The 20,949-nt window shown below is 44.2% G+C and overlaps 1 protein-coding gene across 1 annotated transcript in view; it reads left to right on the top strand.

The window, feature by feature from the left end:
* Positions 1-20,949, top strand: part of CAMTA1 (calmodulin binding transcription activator 1) — a 1,745,066-nt gene that overhangs the window by 685,197 nt on the left and 1,038,920 nt on the right. Inside the window, exon 4 of the mRNA XM_019511533.1 lies at positions 5,773-5,908. Within this exon, the coding sequence (XP_019367078.1) occupies positions 5,773-5,908 (136 nt within the window). The remainder of the gene's footprint in view (positions 1-5,772; positions 5,909-20,949) is intronic.

Genomic DNA, 20,949 nt, shown 5'->3' with positions numbered 1-20,949 from the left:
CCTGTGTACCTAGTGTGAGAGACTTATTGGGAGCGGGTCTAGATTATGCCTTGGGATCCCCTTGGTTCGGCTGACTAAGGGAGACCAGTATTTGTGCTTCAGACTGAGGGAAGCATCTCAAGTTCTTGAAGTGGGTTGAGTACCCTCAAGGGCTACTAGGCCTGTGTTTCCTAGGGGGCACAGAGTCAGGATCAGTCCAGACCCTGGGTGGTGATAGTGTTACCTCCAGGCAAGCGGGTGTGCTCCAGGAAGCAGGTCAGCCAGACATGAGGCACCCCCAGGGAGGCACTCGGAGCCTGGAAGGTGGTCAGGTGCAGTGAGGTGGGTGGCTCAGTGCAGGAGCACCCCCTACTGACCCGCCACAGTGATAAGGTCAAAGGCAAGGTACTGGACAAAGAGCAGTCCAACATAACATAAAGTTTTCAATGGCAGAGCGGGTGGATAAAAAAAGCATACTTCTCAATGGCTGTGAAGGCGGATGAAGGCTTCAGTGGAAGCGTAACTCGGTTGTCTTGGATCTCTTTGCCACTGGACACAGGTTTCTCCTCTGCTAAGATCCAGGTGATTGCCATTGAAAAACCAGTCATGCACTTCTCCCTCAAGACCCAGCATTTACCACAATTAGATGTTTCTGGTTAAATGGCATTTCTGTATATTAGAATACAATAACAGATAAGTATTAAACAGGAGTAACTTGTGGCCATTTCTGTTGATGACAATTTGTCACATCATGCACACAAGTACTTAAAATGAAAATGTCTTTTTTGAATATGTGAATTTTTGCAAATACAGAATTGAAAAATTATCATCAGAAATGTGTTGCTCACTTCTTATCAGTTTTTAGTACTAGAAATGTGTTGTATTTGTTATATTCCAAGGTGTTAAATACATTTCTATTATTTTAATTAGCTTGCCCCTGTGTCCCTAGGTCTCGTTTCATATTTCTGTGCACGTATTTGTACTGTGAATATAATACTGCAAGAGGAAGGAGGCCTCATGGCACTGGCAGATTCTTTTTCTCTCTATTGTATAGCAATATTAAAAAGATTTTCATTGTAACCTTATGTATATGAAAAGGACACGGCTGTAGAACTGCAACCTAGACGCTAATCAAATAAAATAAATTGGTGTTAAGACTGTAATACTACTTATTGCTATAGTTCCAGGTGGAATTTACTGTGAAGAAAAGCAATTGGTTTAATATCTGACAAAATGCAGCACTTAGTTTGCTTTCCTCACAAGCTTCCTATAAACACAAGCTGGAGTAGACCAATAAGAAACTATGATCCTGGAAAAATGTTAGTTTAGATATGTTACTTTCTCCCTCCCCAGTGTTGAATATCCTGTTTAAAAAAAAAAATTGATGAGTGAAATCCTTGAATGAAAGTTTACAGGCAAAACCTTTAGATGAGATTGGGGAATGTACCAGGTGTGCATTCTGAGGATTTCTATCAGATCTTGATCTGTTCAGCCTTGCTGTAACCATCAATTTATTATTCCTGGATGTGTCTGTGTGTACAAGAGATAAGCACAGGAGACCTACCTTTTCCATTTTTTTTACAACAGAGAAAAATATAGAAACAATTTATATCAGGTTAAAATTGCACCTCATTCTTACGAAGCTATCTGAGAAGCAGCTGTTTTCTACAGGCATCAAACCACCTTGATAAATGACTATCAAAATCAGCGACTGCCCCAAGACTGCATGGTTATTTTTAGCTGCTGCATTGCTATAGCAACATGCTACAATGAGGGAGTGCGTTGCTACAGCGATGTAGCTGCAGTGTCACAGTTTGTGCCCTCCTACGCTATGCTGCGTAGTGCATTTCTACAGCAATGTAGTGTCTTGTGTAGATGTGTCCAATATGTTTGTATCCCAGATACAAAGGATCCATGTCCTAATTAATTTCCACTAATGACTGGAACCAGGTGTTCTTATCACAAGTCTTGGTACCATCCCAAAATGTAGATGTGGATGGAGTATAGGGCTTCCTGGTCTTTCTCCCCTAAACTTCCTGGAGCCCTGCAACAGGTCCCTACTGCCACCAGCACCAGGGAGAGCTCAAGGCTCCAGCTGCCAGCAACCAGCAGCCATCTTCAAAAGGCAGTTCTGCTTGCTGATCTTTGGCCAGCAACTTCCCTTGCCAGGACCATCATGTCCAGTGCAGGGACAGCACTTGGAAGTTCTCTCCTTGCCCACTCTGCCTCCCTGTGCTATGGCTGCTCCAGCCCCTGTCCCTAGCAACAATGACCAGTGCCCTGGGCCCCTTCTGGCAGCTGTTCCGGCCCTGCTGGCCTGCTATGCAAACGGCTGCCTGGTCCACAGCTATCTGGTCCCAGCCAGCTCTCCCCCATGCAGTGACCGCCTGCCTGGCTGCAGCACGCCATCCCAGGGTCACTGCCATGCAGCTCCCACAAGCAGGGATACTGAAGAGGGGTTTCTGGATGCCACTGTCAGGACCACTGTTGCCCTCCTGGGCCTCCAGCCCTGCTGCATCTGGGCCCTCCATGCCAGGTAGGACTGGTGGTGGCACATTGTCCAGCACACCTCTTCCCACAGACACCCACCTGGCCCTCACCATGCTCAAGCTGGCCAGGCCAACCAGCCTGCAGTATATTAGCCACCTGTTTGGTGTGAGCAATGCCACCACTGGGGAGGCCATCATGGAGGTGTGCAGCACCCTCCAGGACATTCTGGCAGACACCGTACTCCATGTGCATGACCTCCTGATGGTAGTGGCAGGGCTCTGTGCCTTGGGGTTACCCCAGGGCGTAAGGGCCCTGAACAGGACCTACATCCCTGTCACCTGCCCACACCACAGGGACCGGCCCTACTACAGCTGCAGGGGATTTCAGTCCATGGTGCTCCAGGCCATCATGGACCACCATGAGGCCTTCACACAAGTGAGTGCTTGGCTGGGCAGGCAGTGTCCATGATGCCCACATCTTCTGGAACTTCAGTCTGCTGGGCCTGGTGGAGAGAGGCTGCTTCATGCTGGGATTGCTGGACTTGCAGCTGAGTGCTATGCACATCCCATCCCTCCTCCTTGAGGACCTCACCTACCCACTTCTGCTGTGGCTGATGTGGCCCTACACTGGCCACCTGGATCCCTGCCAGGCCCACTTCAGTCACTTCTGGGGCTGGACCTGCGGTCTGTTTACGTACACCTTTGGGGTACTCCCACCCTGCTGCTCCCCACCCCACATGGCCCACAAAGGACATCTGGATGTAGTTTAGTTTGCAGTGATGCATTGCAGTTGTCAATTCACCCCTCGGCTCTGGGAGAGGTGGGCAGGCTCTGCAGAAAAAAAGGATTGGGCCCCTTGCTGCCTCTGCCTTCAGTAGGTGCCTACTGAAGGCAAAAGTGGCAACAGGCCTGATCCTTTTTTGTTTGTTTGTTTTGGCGGAGCCTGTCCACCTCTCCCACAGCCAGCGGGCTGAGTGGCCCCTGAGCTGTGGGAGGCCCTGGGCCTTCCCTCCATGGTGGCAGCATTCCCCTGGGCTGCTAGTGGGCTGGGTGCTGCCCCGGCTCAAAGGCAGCACCTGGCCTGATCCAACTTTTCTCCAACCCCAAGCTGGCTGGAGTAGCACTTGGCCCACTGGCAGCCTGCCCAGGTGGCCCTGGGGGACTGCTACTGCCACAGAGGGAAGGACCAGGGCCCCCCACAACTTAGGGGCTACTTGGCCTCTCAGCAGCTCACGCCCCAGCTGCGGGCAGGCTCCAACAACAAGAAGAAAAAAGGATTGAGCACCTCGCTGTAACATGATAGAAACATGGAAATGGGTTTCAATTAAGAACCCACTGTTTCAATTTAGGGGGCATAGAATGCAACTTTGGGGATTAAACCCCTGTCACATGTACAAGCGCCCTTTATATCTACATCTGGACAAGGACCCTGGGCAAAAACAGAACAGGTGCATTGTTTTGTGTCATTCTTTTCTCATTGCTTATGCTTTTGTTTTGATAGAGAAAAGGCAAGCACATTAGCATAGGTATGGTTTATGGTACGGGGGCTGCAGCCACTGCCAGTGCACCAGCAGCATGGAGCCAGTGTGGATGTGGCTCAACTGTCAGGAGTTTCTCTGCTTCCAGTGCCCTGGATGATGGAAGCACTGCTGCCAGTTTACTGTCCACAATAAGATCAGCTAAGATCACTGCCTGTAGCCAATGTGGTTCTGCCTCCAGACCACTGGAATGTGGAAAGGGCTGAGTCTAGGTTATTTTAACATAGTTCAGTAGAAACCTGTCAAGAGCATATTGTAGCCAATGATAATATGAGTTTAACTGCTCACTTACCAGAGTTAAGGGTAAATTCTTATATAATTAATGCTATTTATAACTGCTTTTTACTGTGTAATATTACTGTGTAATTACCTTCAAATACTGCCACCCTCTATTTTTATAGAAAACAGAGTGTGGAAATCTGAATGAAATGATGATCTTGTGCTTGTTCTATTGGAATGGATTGGGTTTAAAGGATAAAGCAGGAGAAAAATTGATGCTTTTCCAGCTGGTTCAAGATCTGCTTTTTACACCTCTGGCATAGTTTTAAAACCACAAACCTGTATTGTTTAAAAACAAATCACTTAATTTGGTCTATTTGTTTAAAGAGGTTTCTTGTCTTGGCTAGGAGCTAGATTGAAACTCTCTGCTGGCATTAAAAATATCAACAGTATTCGGGAATCCCAAATAATTTCTTGTTGTTCCTGAAAAATCAGGTAGCCAGCAGATAATGTATAAAAATTAAGGTCTATAGAATTTGTTGGGAAGTATATGGTGCATTTTTTCTCCTCAAAGGGTTCTTTCTGTTAATTTGTTTTGTTTTTATAAATTCAGAAATTTTACTTTATCAAATGCTGGCAGCCAAAGCTTTTCTATGAAAGTTGTTTATGGCTGCTGCTAATGTTGTATTTCTTTCTGGTTTTGGTGTTCCAAAGCCAAATTACTGTGACTAATGTACTACTGTAAAATTTTGTAGCCATCTACAGTACTGCTGTCTGCATGTGATGCATGGTATCTTTTTAGTGAATTCTTTTTTTATGTTACACAAAAATGGCATTTCTGCTATATTGGTTTAGCATATGGTAAAACATTTCAGTGATATATTGTGGTGTTCCAAAAATACGTTAACTATTGTAAATGGAAAAATGGCTATACTGATATTCCAACACTTTATAGACAGTTCCTAAGTGGGAAGTGTATACCGGTGGCTTTTAAGTCAAGAAGATGGATAAAAAGGAGAAAAGGTTCTTTTACGTCTAAAGTAGATCTGTGTTCATGGAACAGAATACCTTGTATTTTGGGATAAATTAATGCCTTTTCTGTTTATTTTTTGCTAACATTTCAACTGCTACATTAAACCTACTTATTGCCTAATCCTGGTTGATACGCTAAAAGAATAATAGAAATCCCTTTTAAAGTAGATGTGGGACTCTGCATTGTAAAATGATAAGCATCCTTTTTTCTTTGCCTTTTTTTCTCTTCTATTTTTTATTGTAAAGCTCAGCCCAAAAGTAATATATCATGGTCAGACAGTGGATATTTTACTAACAGGATCTTTTTTATACCTGTCATTGACACATTTAATTTATTAGGTTCAAAAATCCACAAGTAAATTTTTGCAGACTATAAAACATAGCTTTATCCAGTGAGCAACAAAAGGTGAAAAATTATGTTATAATACACATGGAATACTGGTCTTCTATAGAGACTTTTTCATAAATGTATCTAGTCTGTTTCTGTATGTAATTCAACTGTTTCTTGTTTTCAGACCACAGAATGGATCTATGATCCTGTATAATAGGAAGAAGGTGAAATACAGGAAAGATGGATATTGCTGGAAAAAGAGGAAAGATGGAAAAACCACTAGAGAAGATCACATGAAACTGAAGGTTCAGGGAGTAGAGGTAGGAGAACAAAGGATTTGCTCTTGAGTGGAAGGAGACAAAGAGGAGTGCTTCCATGAATCATTTGTTCATGTAATTCTATCAGTGCTTTGAAAACAGTCTTTATATTTGCTATTTTCTTACCCTAAAAACATCTCCATTACAGTTTTTGGTAAAATCTGAAGGTAGCTCCACCTCCACATTGTACTGCTGATCTCAAATTGTCATGAAGTTAAAAGACTGTATTGTTGAACATATTGAAGTGTTGGGAAATATCTTTCAGCTGGGTACTTGCTGTTCTATCTACAGCAAACACCAACAAAAACAAACAAACATTTCCAGCACAGGTTGCTAAGCGTTTGCAAATCTTCTTTTTGAGAAATGTGTAAGCCTCAGTATTTCACATGTATATGATTAATATGTACATAGTATTTGGTGCTTGTCAGTCAGAATTTCAGGAGGGGCACTATAAGTTGCACTACCTTGCATGTGCTTATTAAGCACCTGATCTTGCTCCCAGAGGAGGCAAAAGTAGCATAGGGCTCTTGTGCTGGATGAGCCCCTAATTCAAGGTGTGTTCTAAAAGTACGTTTCAGCACTGTGGTGGTTGCTACACTATTCAAAGGAGGTCTGATGCTAATGACTTCACCTGATGCTTATAAATTTCCTTCTGGAACATGCATATTTTCTTTGTACCGTGTGAGTGTTTGATTGTGCTTCCCCTTCCTGTATCTTGTGCCTGGGAAAGCAATTCCTGTGCATTAATATGCATGAGAGGTGTAGAGAACTGTGGAGAAGGTACATTTAGTTAAATATGACTTTTCCCTAATTCTGCCTATTAAAAGATTCCCCCATTTACCTCAACAGTGATGTTGAACCCCGCATACTTTCCTGCCTATGCAGGGGGTCGGACTTGATAATCTATTGAGGTCCCTTCCGACCCCAACATCTATGAATCTATGTTCTCACTGGGTGCGACTACACGTTATGGTACATTAAATTTAGTACCTGTACTGTCTCTTTACTCTGTGCTTTGGGCCATAGTGAGAGAAAAAAAATGTGTAATTGATTTATGAAGGCAGCCTTCAAGGAAGACTCTGGGACAAGTGACCAGTGAATTGATAAGTGTGTGTTTGTGCATGCATGTGTATGTATCCTTCTAGGAATAGTATTCCTGAAGGAGGCCTTTCAAGTTTCAGAAATATATTTAGGTAAACTCGATTGATTTTTTTTTTCTTGTTTATATGATGTATTGATTCTAAGAGGCCTGAACCTGCCTTCAGTGACTTGGGCATAACTCCTTCTGTAGTTGATAGCGGTGATTAACGGTGGGTCAATTGAGTCCAGCATCTCCAAGCATATGCAACAGCTGTAATTCTGCATTAACACTAGCCATGAGAGTAATAAAGATTCCTGTGCCCCTCAAAAAACTGAGTCCCTCTTTATTCAAGAGAAGACTAGGTGGAGATGCAAGTTGTACAGCATCCTCTGATCAGGTTCTTTTGGACCAAAGCATGGAAGTCAGGTGCTTTCTGCTGAGAATACTTTAGCCACAGATATACAGATCTATAGACTGTCAGGTCAAACAGCTCAGCTTTTAACTGTCAGGTAAGGTCCTCACAGAATCCCAACCAGGTGTGGCTTTATAGACTAGAAACCACTCTCAGGGCACCATTTGGAAATAATCTGGAAATCAGTGCAGTCTGTGGAGCATAGATGTAATGTGTTTCTTGCACTGTATACCTTTAAATGAGCTTAGCAGCTTTCTATGCTAAGTGGGGGCAGGTGTAATTCCAATGAGGGTGTTCCAGGGAGTCTGTCCAGAGGTGTCAAAACCAAGAGGACTATGACAAAGAATGATTACTGTCTTTTTTGCCATTAAGTAGGTGAAAAAAGGATGTTGACCAGTCAGCTATGTTGGCCCCTGGAAGCATCAAATCATAATCCCACACACCACACCTGGTGAAGTGCCTCTTCACAAAAGCTATTAAATGTGTCTGATATTAAATATATGCACATGGCAATCAGTGTCATTGAGAATACTTGCATCCTTAAATTGGATGATTTGGGGTCCCTGACTAGCACCAACATTGTTTTATCCAGATTAGGCCTCAGCCATCTTGCTCTCATCCAGACTCCAGTCTAGGCCAGAATTTGAGCAAGCCAAAAGATTGTATCATCTGAGTCAGATAATACAGAGCAGCACAGCTGAGTATCTGCAGCCTGAGGATGACACTGCAGCCCAAACTAGCTCACTGTCCCCTCCCACTTCAGTTTAGGCATGAGACCTATTCTAGTAATGACCACCTAATGGGATGTGTGGAAATAAACACATAGGCATGGAAGGGGCAATATCCTGTTACTGGAGGCAACCTCATCACTTGAACCCTGTCATCAGTTTTTCAATCTGCATCTTCAGGCTGGTCAGATTTCTTGCCTCTGATGCTCTTATTGAAAGGCTATTCCTGAGCCTTGCTTCACTGATGCCTAGAAACCTTCTAATTTCTAGACTCAACTTATCATATACATTTGTTTTTATACAAAGGCTTCCCTTTTTCTTTTCTCTTTCTCTTGGGCTTACCCTGCTGATACGCTTATAGATAGGGATCTATTGAAATTGCAAGTTTGCAATTTTCACTGAAGCTGCAATTTCAGGCAGTCTTGGCAAAAAAGTGAGGGCCTCAGAAAAAAGCACGAAGTCACTGGGGGGTGGGGGGGCAGGAGCGGGACTGCAAGAAGAGAAAAGAACAAACTGGAGGCTGAGCCCCTGACGTAGAATGGAGTCCAAGATTGGAGGTGGCAGCTCCACCCTGCCTCCTGCCTCCAGTCTATTCCCTATCATTTTTGCATAACCCCATCGCCCTTCCATAGCCCTATTTTGGTAGTCTAAGCAGACAAAGCTCTTCTTACCTCATCTTGCAAGGTAGGCTCTTTTTTCTCCTGATGATCCTTGTAACCCTTCACTGCACTTATTTCAGTTTCAGTTCTCTTGAATTTTGGTGTCTAGTACTGCACACTAATTCCAGATGACGTCCTGTTCATAGATATCCTTCCACGTTTGATACTGCTTTGCAGAATGAATTGTGGGGCATATAAGACCATTTGAATTCGTGATTGCTACGGGTGTGCGAAGTGGGCCCTATTCTATTCGGATTCGGATTTGATGCTGCAAGATGCCATGATTTATGTGCGTCCAGACCAAAAATCAAGCACAAAACAAACCAGGTATCAGGAAAATTAACCGTAAAGGCTAATAGGTAAGGCACTGCAGCAGCAATTTTGAATTGAACTGAAGAACAGCTTTTAGGGACAATAAGACTTAGATCCTGCCCAAGAAGTCAATACCGATGTAACATATGACTTTTTTTGGCTGACAAAATATCATTGATGTAGCAACCACTGCAGATGTCTTTTAGACAAGGAAATCTAAAGCTTATAGAGCTGTGCAAAGGAAAAAGAAAAACCAAAGCAAGCACCACCTCCCCAGCAACACCTAAGAAAAAGGAAGCCGCTAAAAAAATCTTTCTGAAATAGATTCCAGCCAGCAGGAGCAGCTGCTGAAGCAGCCAAAGCAGGAATTTTGCTTTGGGGAGAGAGGGAGTTAAATGGGAGCCCAGCCATGGACACCTCTCTTCCCCTCCTCTGCACCTGTGCACCCCTGTATCTGGAATTGTCCACTTTCCCACTAGTGTGCACAAGTGGTTCCCATCACTCCCTGTGCCATGTAGCCTGAGAGGACTCTGCAGAGAGAAGCCAGCAGGAGAGTCCAGCTGGTGGGTGGGCAGGGATGACTGGCCATTCTGAGAGCTTTTTCAGACCCTTGCTGAGTAGTTGTTTGCTCCAGCTCTCCTCTGACCCATTCCTCACATTTACTGCACCTCAGTTTACTCACCTGCTCCTCTTAGTTCTTTCTCTCCTTTCCTATCCTGCTCACCCATTTTCTTTCTGTGCTCCCTCCCTTTCTTTTTCTTTCCATGTAGCTGATTCCTTCCTAATGAAAGACAGCCAAAGCGTGACTGTCTTGTGGAGCTCACATTCTCCTTGCTGTCATTACAGTGTTCAATTCTGCTGATTGACACCCTTTCCAATACCTCTTGTCTGGTGCTCACCCTAGATTGAGTGGTCTAGTTTACAGGTATGCCATTAAATGACCTCAGCTGTGTGAGTCTTTGAGGCTGCCATTCCTTTTCTTTCTAGTACTTTCAGGAATGAGTAATCAAAGGTGTAGTCCTGTGGTTCTCAACCTTATTAGATTCAAGGTACCCCTTGAAAAATGCCAGCTCTCAGAGCTTTTAGCTTTCTCTCATTTTTTGACTATGGAAAAATAGAGTAATTCTTCTATTGCAAAGAACTAAAAAAAGACCACAGCAGGTCAGACATGGTTGTGATACTTAGGGTTCCTGTTTGAAATCTCTGAGTTTATCTTATGAATCATTTGCAGGTGTTTGCACACTTAATAGTGCTAATGATGTGTGGCACCCTTAAAAAGATCTTGAGGCACTCCAGAGTGACACAACACCCTGACAAAGAATTACTGGTGTAGTCAAATGAAGTTGGAAAAGTGAAGACCATTGCTACTCATTTGAATCCCATGCTTCTCCTCCACTTTCTCTTATAGCAGACTGAGCTACACTCTTCCTGTGGTTGGAAAAGTTGGCCCCGCCCACTGGTTTGTAGAATCATTTGCAAATCCTTTGCAGGGAGTGCTTAAAGGGATGTGGTTTGTATCTTGTAATGGCTCTAGGAAACTCCTTGCTTCTGGGACAATCCCAGACCCATATTGCCTGGCCCAGCCACTGTAAACATCCTGGATCACTGCCCAACTAACCTGTGGTACAATGATGTCTTCTCACCATCCACTAGGTCATTATCGATCTGAATTCTGAACCATGTAGAGACTCTGTCTTCATTTTCTTGACCTCTAAGTGTTATTCAGAGAGAAATAAATATTTCTGAAGTTCTTGATTAACTACTAGATTAACACACAACACCTTTTGATATTTCAGGAATGAAGTTGCAGTTTTATGTTTCAGATCTCATTATAATTGGAAGTGATGTTCTTTACTTGGACATTTAGGCAACATATAAAAAAGATACTTCTAAAGTTGGAATGATATTGTAGTTACCACATTAGGGATTAACAGGGCATGAAATAACTGTCTGCCTTGTGGCACTGCCAGATCATTTCAGCTCTGCTTGCAGCCAGAAGATAAATAGGTATCATACTTATAGCTGATAGAAAAATACTTATAAAGAAACCAGCCAAGAACATTTATAACATCCAAATCTAGTTTTGAAAAGTGGCAAAAAAGAGAAGCAAGTTGGTTACTGAAATTACTGACCAGCCATATTATAAAAAGGAATTAAGGCTCTATATATTTTATTATGACTTACTTCCTAAGTGCCATCAACATGCTTGGTACTCTGCAAATTTCAGCTTTATGAAGGGGAAAGAATACTGAAGAATTTATAATAAACTTGTTAATCTCTTCTCTTGTATGTCAGGCTGATGCTGAATGATAATTTCATGAGATCCTTCCAAAAAACATTTTCTAGGTTAACTTAATTGCTTGCTATATATTGCTTTCTTGGTTAATGTGACACAGGCCTTTAGAAGATCCTGGGTAAACCAGCAATGAAAATTTCTTTTGGTCTTCCCTAAATGTGTCACTTTCTAGAGTCTATTCAGCATCTCATATCCATAGTTCTTCTTTAACTTCTAATTAGTTAGGACCCCTGGTGATATGTTCCTAATCAATTCATATAATTAAAATATTAACTAATAAATAACAGTAAGCATTGTCTTGAAATAACAATAACATAATTCCAGACAGACAATGCTCTGAATGTACAAGTGGTTTGTTCAGCTAATGTATTTGCCTCCTTGTGCATGAATAGCTCTGTCTATAAGTGGCACATATACCTAAATGCATAGTAGATTCTTGATAAAATGCATATGGTCATATATTCATAGTCATTCAGGAAGGAGCCTCCCAATAAATGGTAATACTTCTGTCCTGAATATATGAATAAGATCAAGGACAGAAAGGAAAAATGGGGAAAAGGAGTGGCAGAAAAGGGTGCTGTAAATAGAAAGACTGCTACAGCATTCAAGAGAAGAGTTTCTTCAGTTTCTGAATCATTGTGGAAATCCTGGAAAGATACTCTTCTGTTACGTGGCCTTCCTGTATAGTTCTATGCATTGTAGAAATACGCAGCTACAATTATTGGACCCATAAGCCTTAAATTTACAAATATATCAATAGTGGAAGGAGATGACTTATTCAAGATTTGGAAAGGGGTCATGCTTAGGGGAAACGGGTTGAAATTAAGATAGGGAAAAATTAGACTGAATGGCCCTGATTCAAGAAAATGTGTGTGGTCATGTCAGACTTGTTCAGCAACATAATTAAATATGTGAGTATCCCCATTCTTATTAAGCAACGCCCTTAAAGATTTCCTTAAATAATGTTGGCTTCTAAGAAACTGGCAGATAAGTGTTCTTTTGGGGGGTTTGCTAAATATAGATTATTGTAATGAGGCCAGGCCAGAACCCAGTCCCAATCAAAAGGTCAGGGCAAGTAATTCTCAGATAAATGCCACCTGCAGAAAGGCCAGAGCAGTGCCCTGGTCCCACCTGGGCTTAGTGAAGCAATCAGGGCAGCCAGACTCCAAAGCCACAGGCAGCAACCTCTGCCCACTCTAGTCCTTAAGAGCCAGGCCCAGCTGCAGTCTCCTTGTCCACACAAAGGAGAAAGTTCTTGCTCGTGACCTTCTTTGCACTTCCTTGCTGGTTTCCTGGTTTTGACTTCTGGCTCTGACTCCAGGTTTTGACACTGGTAAGACTGTTGGCATTCCTTGATTCTGGTTCCCTGCTCGTGATTTGGGTGTGACCTTCATTTCTGGCTTTTGACCCTAGTTAACGCTCAGCTTACCCAGTCTCTAGCATTGGTTCCTGACTCCAGCTTGTCCTGACTTTGGCTTTGACTTCTAAATACAGTTCTGACATTGCATCCTCCAGACCCTGGCTCCCTGTGGAGCCAGCCTGGACTATACCCACAGTTTGGGTAACTAACCTAGGTGAGACCACCCATGCCCTGGTGCTTGACAGTGACTCACAGTAGAGATCAATTAGCTGTGGTTGAGATTGTCCATAGATTGAGGGATTGCTGACTGAGGCCATGTGTAGATGAAACAAGGGGCATGTGTGCACAACACTTTAAAGCAGGTTAAATGCTTTTGACCACTTTAATGGTGTTGGTGTTTGCATGTGTTGGTGGCGTATTGTGCAGTAATTCCAGCTGCTGTAGCAAATTTAGTGGCATAACGCACCTTAAATGACTTGGGGCGCAGCAAACTAAAACTTCTCCGAGGAGTTTTAGTTTGCTGCCCTACAGCCGCGGACAAAAGCACTGGGCTCTGTGCAGCTCAGGGGCTCTGCAGGAAGCCCATGCAGGCAGCCTGGCAGCAGCCCGGGAAGGCAGGCTCTGCCTAAGGGGAAGAAAAAAAGTGGTAGGCCTGATCTTTTTTACACCCCCACCCCCGTAGCCTGTCTGCCTACATGAGCTGTGCGGGGGCCCGGTGCTTTCTTCTGTGGCTGTGGTGCCCCCTGGGACTACCCAAGCTGGGTGCCTGCAGGTGGGTACCGCCTTGGTGGGGGGGGGGCCTGCTGCTGCTGCTGCCATGGAGGGAAGCACCAGCACCCCCCTGCAGCCCAGAGACTGCTCTGCCCACTGGTAGCTTGCCCTCCCCTCCCCGATGCCAGAGAAGGAGGTAAATTCAGGTGTGTGCATGGCATGGGGGTTTCAAGGGCCCTAAATTGAAGTGGTGTTTTTAAAAACCCACTGCTTCAATTTAGGGCCCCCTGTTTTGTTTGCACATGCCCAAAGACAATGCTTAACATGCTTGGTACTCTGCAAATTGAGTATATTAGATGACCTCCTGGGGTCCCCTCCAGACATACTTTTCTGTGATTGTATTGTCTCAGCCTTGGCTAGGCTTGAGGGACAGTTCCTAAGGATAGCACTCTAGCTGTCTTAGCCTGAAAACCCCTTTAAAATCCTGCCCTCTCCAGTGGAAGTGGAGAAGACTGGTCCTCATAAACCTCCAATGACTCAGTCATTCTAGAATGCTTCCATGCACATGGGAGCCATGCTTGATATTGGTATGTTTCATTTCCTCAGTAGCTTCTTCCAGATAAGGTGGGGCTCCTTATTAGTCATTAAGGGTTGGGGTTGTGCATATAATTCATCATCTGCAACAGAAATGATAGTGTATTGACAGTATCCCCAAATGGCCACAATTATTCATGTTCTTAAAGGTAAGCATTTGGTTCAGAGCTTTACTGAGCTCGGGCCATTATCAGGAAAATCGGAGTGGGAGGTTTTCAGCAGTGGAACAGTTTCCCAGGGATGTGAGGGAAACTTCAGAGCTTTGAACTTTTAAACTAGACAGGACAAAGTGTGTGGATATAAAAGTTCTGTCTTGACAAGGTGACAGCCTAGATCAGTGGTTTTCAGCCTTTGGTTTCTCTTTGAATATGGGATGTTGTTCCAAGAAGAAGGATTGCTAGGAAGAGACGGGATCCACCTGACGAGGAGACAAAAGAGCATCTCTGCAGATAGGCTTGCCAGCCTAGATAGGAGAGCTTTAAACTAGGTTCACTGGGGGATGGAGACCAAAGCCCTGAGGTAAGTGAGGAAGTGGGGGACCTGGAGAAAGCGCAAGCAAGAGGGGGCAACAAGAGAGGCGTTCTCATTTTTCCTGAAAAAGTAGGGCAGTTGGCTAGTTATGTTAGGTGACTGTGCACAAATGCATGGAGTCTGGGAAACAACCAGAAAGAATTGGAAGTCCTTGCACAATCACAGAACTATGACGTGATTGGAATAACAGAGACTTGGTGGGATAGCTCGCGTAACTAGAGCACTGTCATAGATGGGTACAAAGTGTTCAGGAAGGACAGGCAGGAGAAAACAGGTGGAGTTGCTGAGACAGGGGGCATGATCTCAAGTCCATATCTCATGTCGGCCCACCCACCTGTCTCTATGGGGCAATCTGCCCAGTCTTGCCTGCCACTACTTTGCTGCCCCTACAAATGGATGGTAAATACGGGAAACTGTCCATTAGATGCCCTGATGTCAGGGGGTGCTATCTGCAGCTCCGAACCTCCCCTACACCATAGCCCATGCCTCGCAGATGGCATTCAGGTTAATATTACTCCGGGTGAGAGACTGGAGCAAACTGAGTCCAAAGTTGGGCTCCACAAACACACACATTCACACTGCCTCCTCTTTCACAAGAGGCCTCTTCCACTCTGCCTCTCTCACCGGGGCCTCTGATGTACAGCCCATTACTGAGCCACACTTCACTGCCCTTGCTTTTTCTTGGGCAGCCCCTCTTGGGCCATCAGGCTTTGCTACCCCCATACTGGTCTCACCATGCAGTCCTTCAGTTTCCAGTAGTTCCCCTACTCTTCATGGTCTGGCCTTGTGCCAAACCCTGGGCTAATTCTGCCCCAGGCCCCTCACTGGGCACAACTTCTCATGGAGCTGACCCTTGTGCTGTCCCTCAAGCTTACTCCCATTCAGCTCTACTCAGTGCGCCCCTTAGGCTGTCCTTCAGGCCTACTCACACTTCAGCCCTACTCTGTGCAGGGCCTCCCAACGTTCTCCACACTACCCCCTCTGGGGTCTCTGGGATCTGGTGTCCCCGTTGGGCTCAGGCACCTACACATGGGCATACCTGGCCTCCAGAACTCTACACTACCCCCTCTGGGGTCTCCAGGATCTCTCATCCCTGCTGGGCTCAGGTGCCTACATGTGAGCATTCCTTGCCCCACTACTCCCCCAGCTGCCTCCAAAACCCACTCAAAGATGGGGGCTGGGGTTAAGGCACCCCTCCTCACCTTTCACCAGGAAGGTAACTGGCCTGGCATTTCCTGGGGGCTCTCCCACCACCAGGGGCCCCACCAGGCCACCCTTCCCTGACAGGGTGCAGTTTTAGGTCATGCCCAGGACCAAGGGCCTCCAGCTCCTAACTGCAAGATGTTCCATGCAGCAGTTCAGCCAGACAATGTTTCTGCCTGGGCTTCCAGCACTGGGGGCATATCTACATGTTGCCCTGTGTCGCTGTAATGATGCATTATGTTGCCATACAATGTGCTATAGCGACATGGCAATCACATGAGTCTACACATGATTGGCAGCTATTTTGCTGTAGCACCATGCTCTCCTGTTTTAGCGTGCCACTGCAGCAAAGTCGTGGCAAAATCTAACTGTGTGCTGCATGCATGGCGTACAGTGATATGTAGTTGTGCACTTGGACTTCAAAAATCAAACTTGGATTCACTCAGGGAACTCCCCTGGGAGGCCAGTCTGTGCGGGAGAGCTAGCTGTACTTAAAAAAAACTTTACTGAAGGTGTAGGAACAAACCATCCCAATGTGCAGGAAGACTATGAGGTATGGTGGTTCCAAAGAGGGGTGGTTCCAATAGGATGGAGATAAACTGTTCTCAGTGGTGGCTGATGACAGAACAAGGAGCAATGGTTTTAAGTTGTAGCAAGAGATGTTTAGGTTAGATATTAGGAAAAACTCTCTCACTAGGAGAGTACTAAAACACTGGAACAGGTTACCCAGAGAGGTTGTAGAAACTTCATCCTTGGAGGTTTTCAAGATCGGGCTAGACAAAGCTTTGTTTGGAATGATCCAGTTGGGGATGGTCCTGCTTTGAGCAGAGGGTTGGACTAGATGACTTTCTCAGGTCCCTTCCCTCATTTTCTGTGATTCTATGATTTTATGATTCTAAGAACATAAGAATTGCCATTTACTAGGTCAGACCATAGGTCCATCTTGCCCAGTATCCTGTGTCACACAGTGACAGAAAGTGGATGCTGAAAAAGAGAGTGAACTAGGTATGACCAGGTTTTTTTCCACTGTTCCCTTTTCACTTCCAGACTACAGCATTTATGATCTAAGAGGTTCTGATTTAGAAGGTGTATCCCTAACTTTCATGCTCATAGTTATTAATGCCTCGTTCCTCCAAGAATTTGTCCAATCACTTTTCTAATCTAGCTAAATTGTCAGCTTCTGCAGCATCTGGCAGCAATGAGTCCCATGCTTTAATTACTCACTGTGTGAAAAAGAACTTCTTTAATGTTAGTTTTAAACTTACTATCTACTGGGTGCATTTACACATGCAATTAGGACATAGCAATAAACTCTGGCACAGTTAGACCCAGAGTTTACTTCTCTCAGCTAAAAGCACATGTACATGTGCTCCTGGGATCACAGCATGTTGAGCCGGGGCAGAGGAGCCCTGGCTGGCAGGGGGCTGGAGGAGTCAGTCTGCCAGCCTAGGACTGCTCTGCCTTGTCTCAGTGTGCTGCAGAGGGACTGGCTGGGGCACAATGGTGCTGTAGTGTAGGGCTAGCTGGCAGGCAGCTCTCGTGACCTGTCAGCCCCAAGTACTATCTACACATGCATCATGATGTATGTAAATACTCTTGTGTAGGGTAGTTCTTGTCGCGGGCAGTACTACAGTGGAGGTAATTAATTTACTGTCCTAATGCTGGCACACATGTAGACAGTGATGCTTTACTATGGAGCTAATTAGTCAGCTCTGCAGCAAAGTGCATATGTAGATGCACCCAGTTTTTTCATTTTGTGACCCCTAGTCCTTGTATTGTAAGAGATAGTAACTAATAAATCCCTATCCACTTTCTCTTCATCATTTAGTATTAAACCCTTTTTATGTCTGCCCTCAAGCATCTCTTTCCCAAAATGAATAGACCTAGCTTCTTTAGTCTTTCTTCACAGGGTAGCCCACCCATATTGGTAATCATTCTTGTTGCCCTTCTCTGGACCTTCTCTAGGTGTGGAGACCAGAATTGAACACAATATTCCACGTGTAGATGTACCATGGATTGATAAAGGGGCCTAATCATACTTTCCATTTTGTTTACAATTCCCTTTTTAATAATCCCTAACATTTTGTTTACCTTTTTGACAGCTGTTGAGCACTGAGCTGATGTTTTTAACGAGCTGTCAACGACTCCCAGATTTTTTTCCTTTGTGGTAACAGCTGATGTAGAGCTGATCATAGTGTAGGTATAGTTTGGGTTATTTAGCCCAAGCACATCACTTCGTACTTATCTACACTGAATTTCACCTGCTATTTAGTTGCCCATTTGTTCAATAGTGCCAGGTCCTTCTGTAGTTCCTTACAGTCTGCCTTGGTCTTTACCACTTCAAAAATGTTTGTGTCATTGGCAAAATTGGCCAGCTCGCTACTCGTCCCCTTCTTCAGATCATTTATGAATATGTCAGACAGCACTGATGCCACCAGATATCCCTCAAGGACCCCACTGTTTACTTCTTCTATCCTGAAAACTGACCATTTGTACACACTTTTTGCTTTTTGTCTTGGGAGTCAATTTCTAATCCAGGCATGGATGTTTCCTGTAATTCCATGACTACCTAATTTAGTTAAGAGCCTCTGATGAGCCTCTGTCCAACGCTTGTAGAAGTCCAAATAGACTATGCCAACTCAATTGCCCTGATCTATTTGCTGAATGACACTCTTAAAGAACTTTAAGAAGTTGGTGAGACATGATTTCCCTTTGACAAAACCATATTGATTCCTCTCCAGGAAGTCATGTTCCTCCATGTACTGAACAAGCTCCTTCAGGACCCTGGGATGAATGTCATCAGGTCCTCGTGATTTGCTGCTGTTTAGTTTATTAATTTCGTCTATGACCTCATCTATTGAAACCTCAATAAGAGAAAAATCTTTCTAGGAGTTTATTGCCTAAATCTTCATACATTTAGCCCTAGTTGAAAAATGACTTGGTGGCTGTACCTTCTAAACTCCATGCTAAGATGGGAAAGTTGTATGTACTGAATCAACAGGACTATTTCAGCAGCATCCCAGTGCTCAGCGGGTGTTTCCCAAAAGAATGTGAACCTTCCTGACCCTGCTATATTCATATCTGATAATACTGTCAGTCAAGGTGTGCAGGTCAAAAGCCATTAATTAAAAAATGCTTGAAGGTCTCTACTTCTATATTTAATGTATGTGCACATTATATATAGATGGTGTCATGTTACATGTTGTGATTTTTCATTCTTTAAAACTTGATTTGAGTCTTATTAATAGAGAAACTCCCTTGTGGAGAGAGAGCTGCAGAATGGTAATTTTGTATGCAGAACTTGTATTTAATTATTATCATAACAGTCCCTTAATGTTATTACAGATTAGCCCACAAGGACATGTATGGAAATTTTAGAGTATTCAATTACTGCATAAGCCCTGGAACGTCACTGTAAAAATTCACAAAAGGTTTCGTTTGCATTTGGATCTAAATATGCAGCACACACAAGCTGGATATTACGTGGGCTATATAACCTTAGTGATAATAGCATCATTTACTATTACAGCTTTTGAGCTGGGAATACATGTTAAGGACAAAATGACTTTTTCTCTTATTAAGTGACCAATGGGCTTTTTCTGCATTGTGGAAAAGATCCCTCACTGAATCTTAAACTACAGATTGTTTTCACATCTTCCAATTCAGTATTTTTGTCAGTGAAATTTGCTTGTGCGTTATGACGAGAGTGAATCAAGTTTTGTGATCACACATTCAAGGAGGGCTAATCTCAAAAACGGTGTCTAGGGCTCCAATTCTCTTTAATATACATGGGTTTTACTTACTATTAGAGGTGAGCTGTATAGTTTGCAATTTAAGTAGGTTCATATTGCTCAGTCAGGCTGCTTAAAGCATTTCAGCAATATACAAGAGGAGGAGAAATTGAAACTAAAAGTGAAAGACTTTCTGACATTAGGGCCCCCTCTACATGTTACATATTTTGTGCAATTACCTGGTTAATTGCTCAATTAATTTAGACTGGGTACACATACAAATGAACTATGGCACCCTAGAAAAGTCCAACCAGCTTTAACGTTATTGCTGGAAAATATGTAATAACTTTTAAAATTGGTTTCTATCCAGCTTTTACTTGCACATATAGCCTGTGCCCCTGCAGCTGGGATCCCTATCAGCTAACTAGAGCTTCTAGCTGTGGGGACCCTGTACACCCCTGAGCCTGGGAGCTGCCAGTTGATGCTGACTCCCAGGTGCGGGAGCACATGCCCTCACCGTTGGGAGCTTCTTCAGCTGATAGGGTTCCTAGCCATGGGAGTGCCTCATGCACTAATGCAGCTGGGAAACAGCTGCTCCCAGCCATGGGAACTTGCTTCTTGCTAGCAATAAGGCGGGATGAGATCTGATTTGCAATACCACAGTCATGCCTCCTGCCATGTACGTGTGCAATAGCAGGGGGCGCAGTCATGAGGATCATGCGTTAGATCCTATCGCCATTACCCGCACATGTAGAGGACCCTAGTATGCATGCACAAACGTACATGGCTACCTATATGTGGCTGCAAACAAAAGCAAGTAAGAAAAAGTTATCAAATTCTGCTCCAGAATCCTGACGGGCTTTGCTTGAGCTGATCCCTGGTTGCAATTGTGAGGTGGCTGGTTTTCTTTAATCTCCTTTCACTTTTTTCCCCATCTCTTCCGGCTGAACATTGATCTGACTTACCCTTTCAGACCCTCCTGGCCTGACTGGTTTATTGGAGTTCACAGTGATTCTCAGTGGGAGGAATGTCTGCTTTTCAGCAATATATTGCTGCAATTTGGATCCTGTGTTTCAAACTTCTCAGGCAGCGCAATATTTGAAGGCCCTAATGAACTCACAGGCCACATGCAGAGGAGTGCAGATGTGCAGTATGTGGTGCTGCAGACCCATCTGCAGCACCATACACTGCACATGCAGGCATTCCCTACACTGCTACCTTGCAGCACAGGGTTTTGTTTTGTTTTTTTACCCCAGGAGATCCTGGGCTCAAAAATCCCATGCTAAAAAAAAGTGGGATGGCACATGCAGTGGGAGCACTCACTGCCCAAAATTGGAGGCTAGCCTGCTGAAGCCAGCTCTGGCTGCCAGCCAGGCTCCCAGCTGCAGGAGTGATGCGGCTGCAGTTTGAGGCCCCCAGGTAAGGC

This window comes from Gavialis gangeticus, unplaced genomic scaffold, assembly GCF_001723915.1.
Source record: "Gavialis gangeticus isolate Ggan-Ray unplaced genomic scaffold, GavGan_comp1, whole genome shotgun sequence".
In the NCBI taxonomy this organism is placed as follows: domain Eukaryota; kingdom Metazoa; phylum Chordata; order Crocodylia; family Gavialidae; genus Gavialis; species Gavialis gangeticus.
This window is presented reverse-complemented; position numbering and strand designations above follow the sequence as displayed.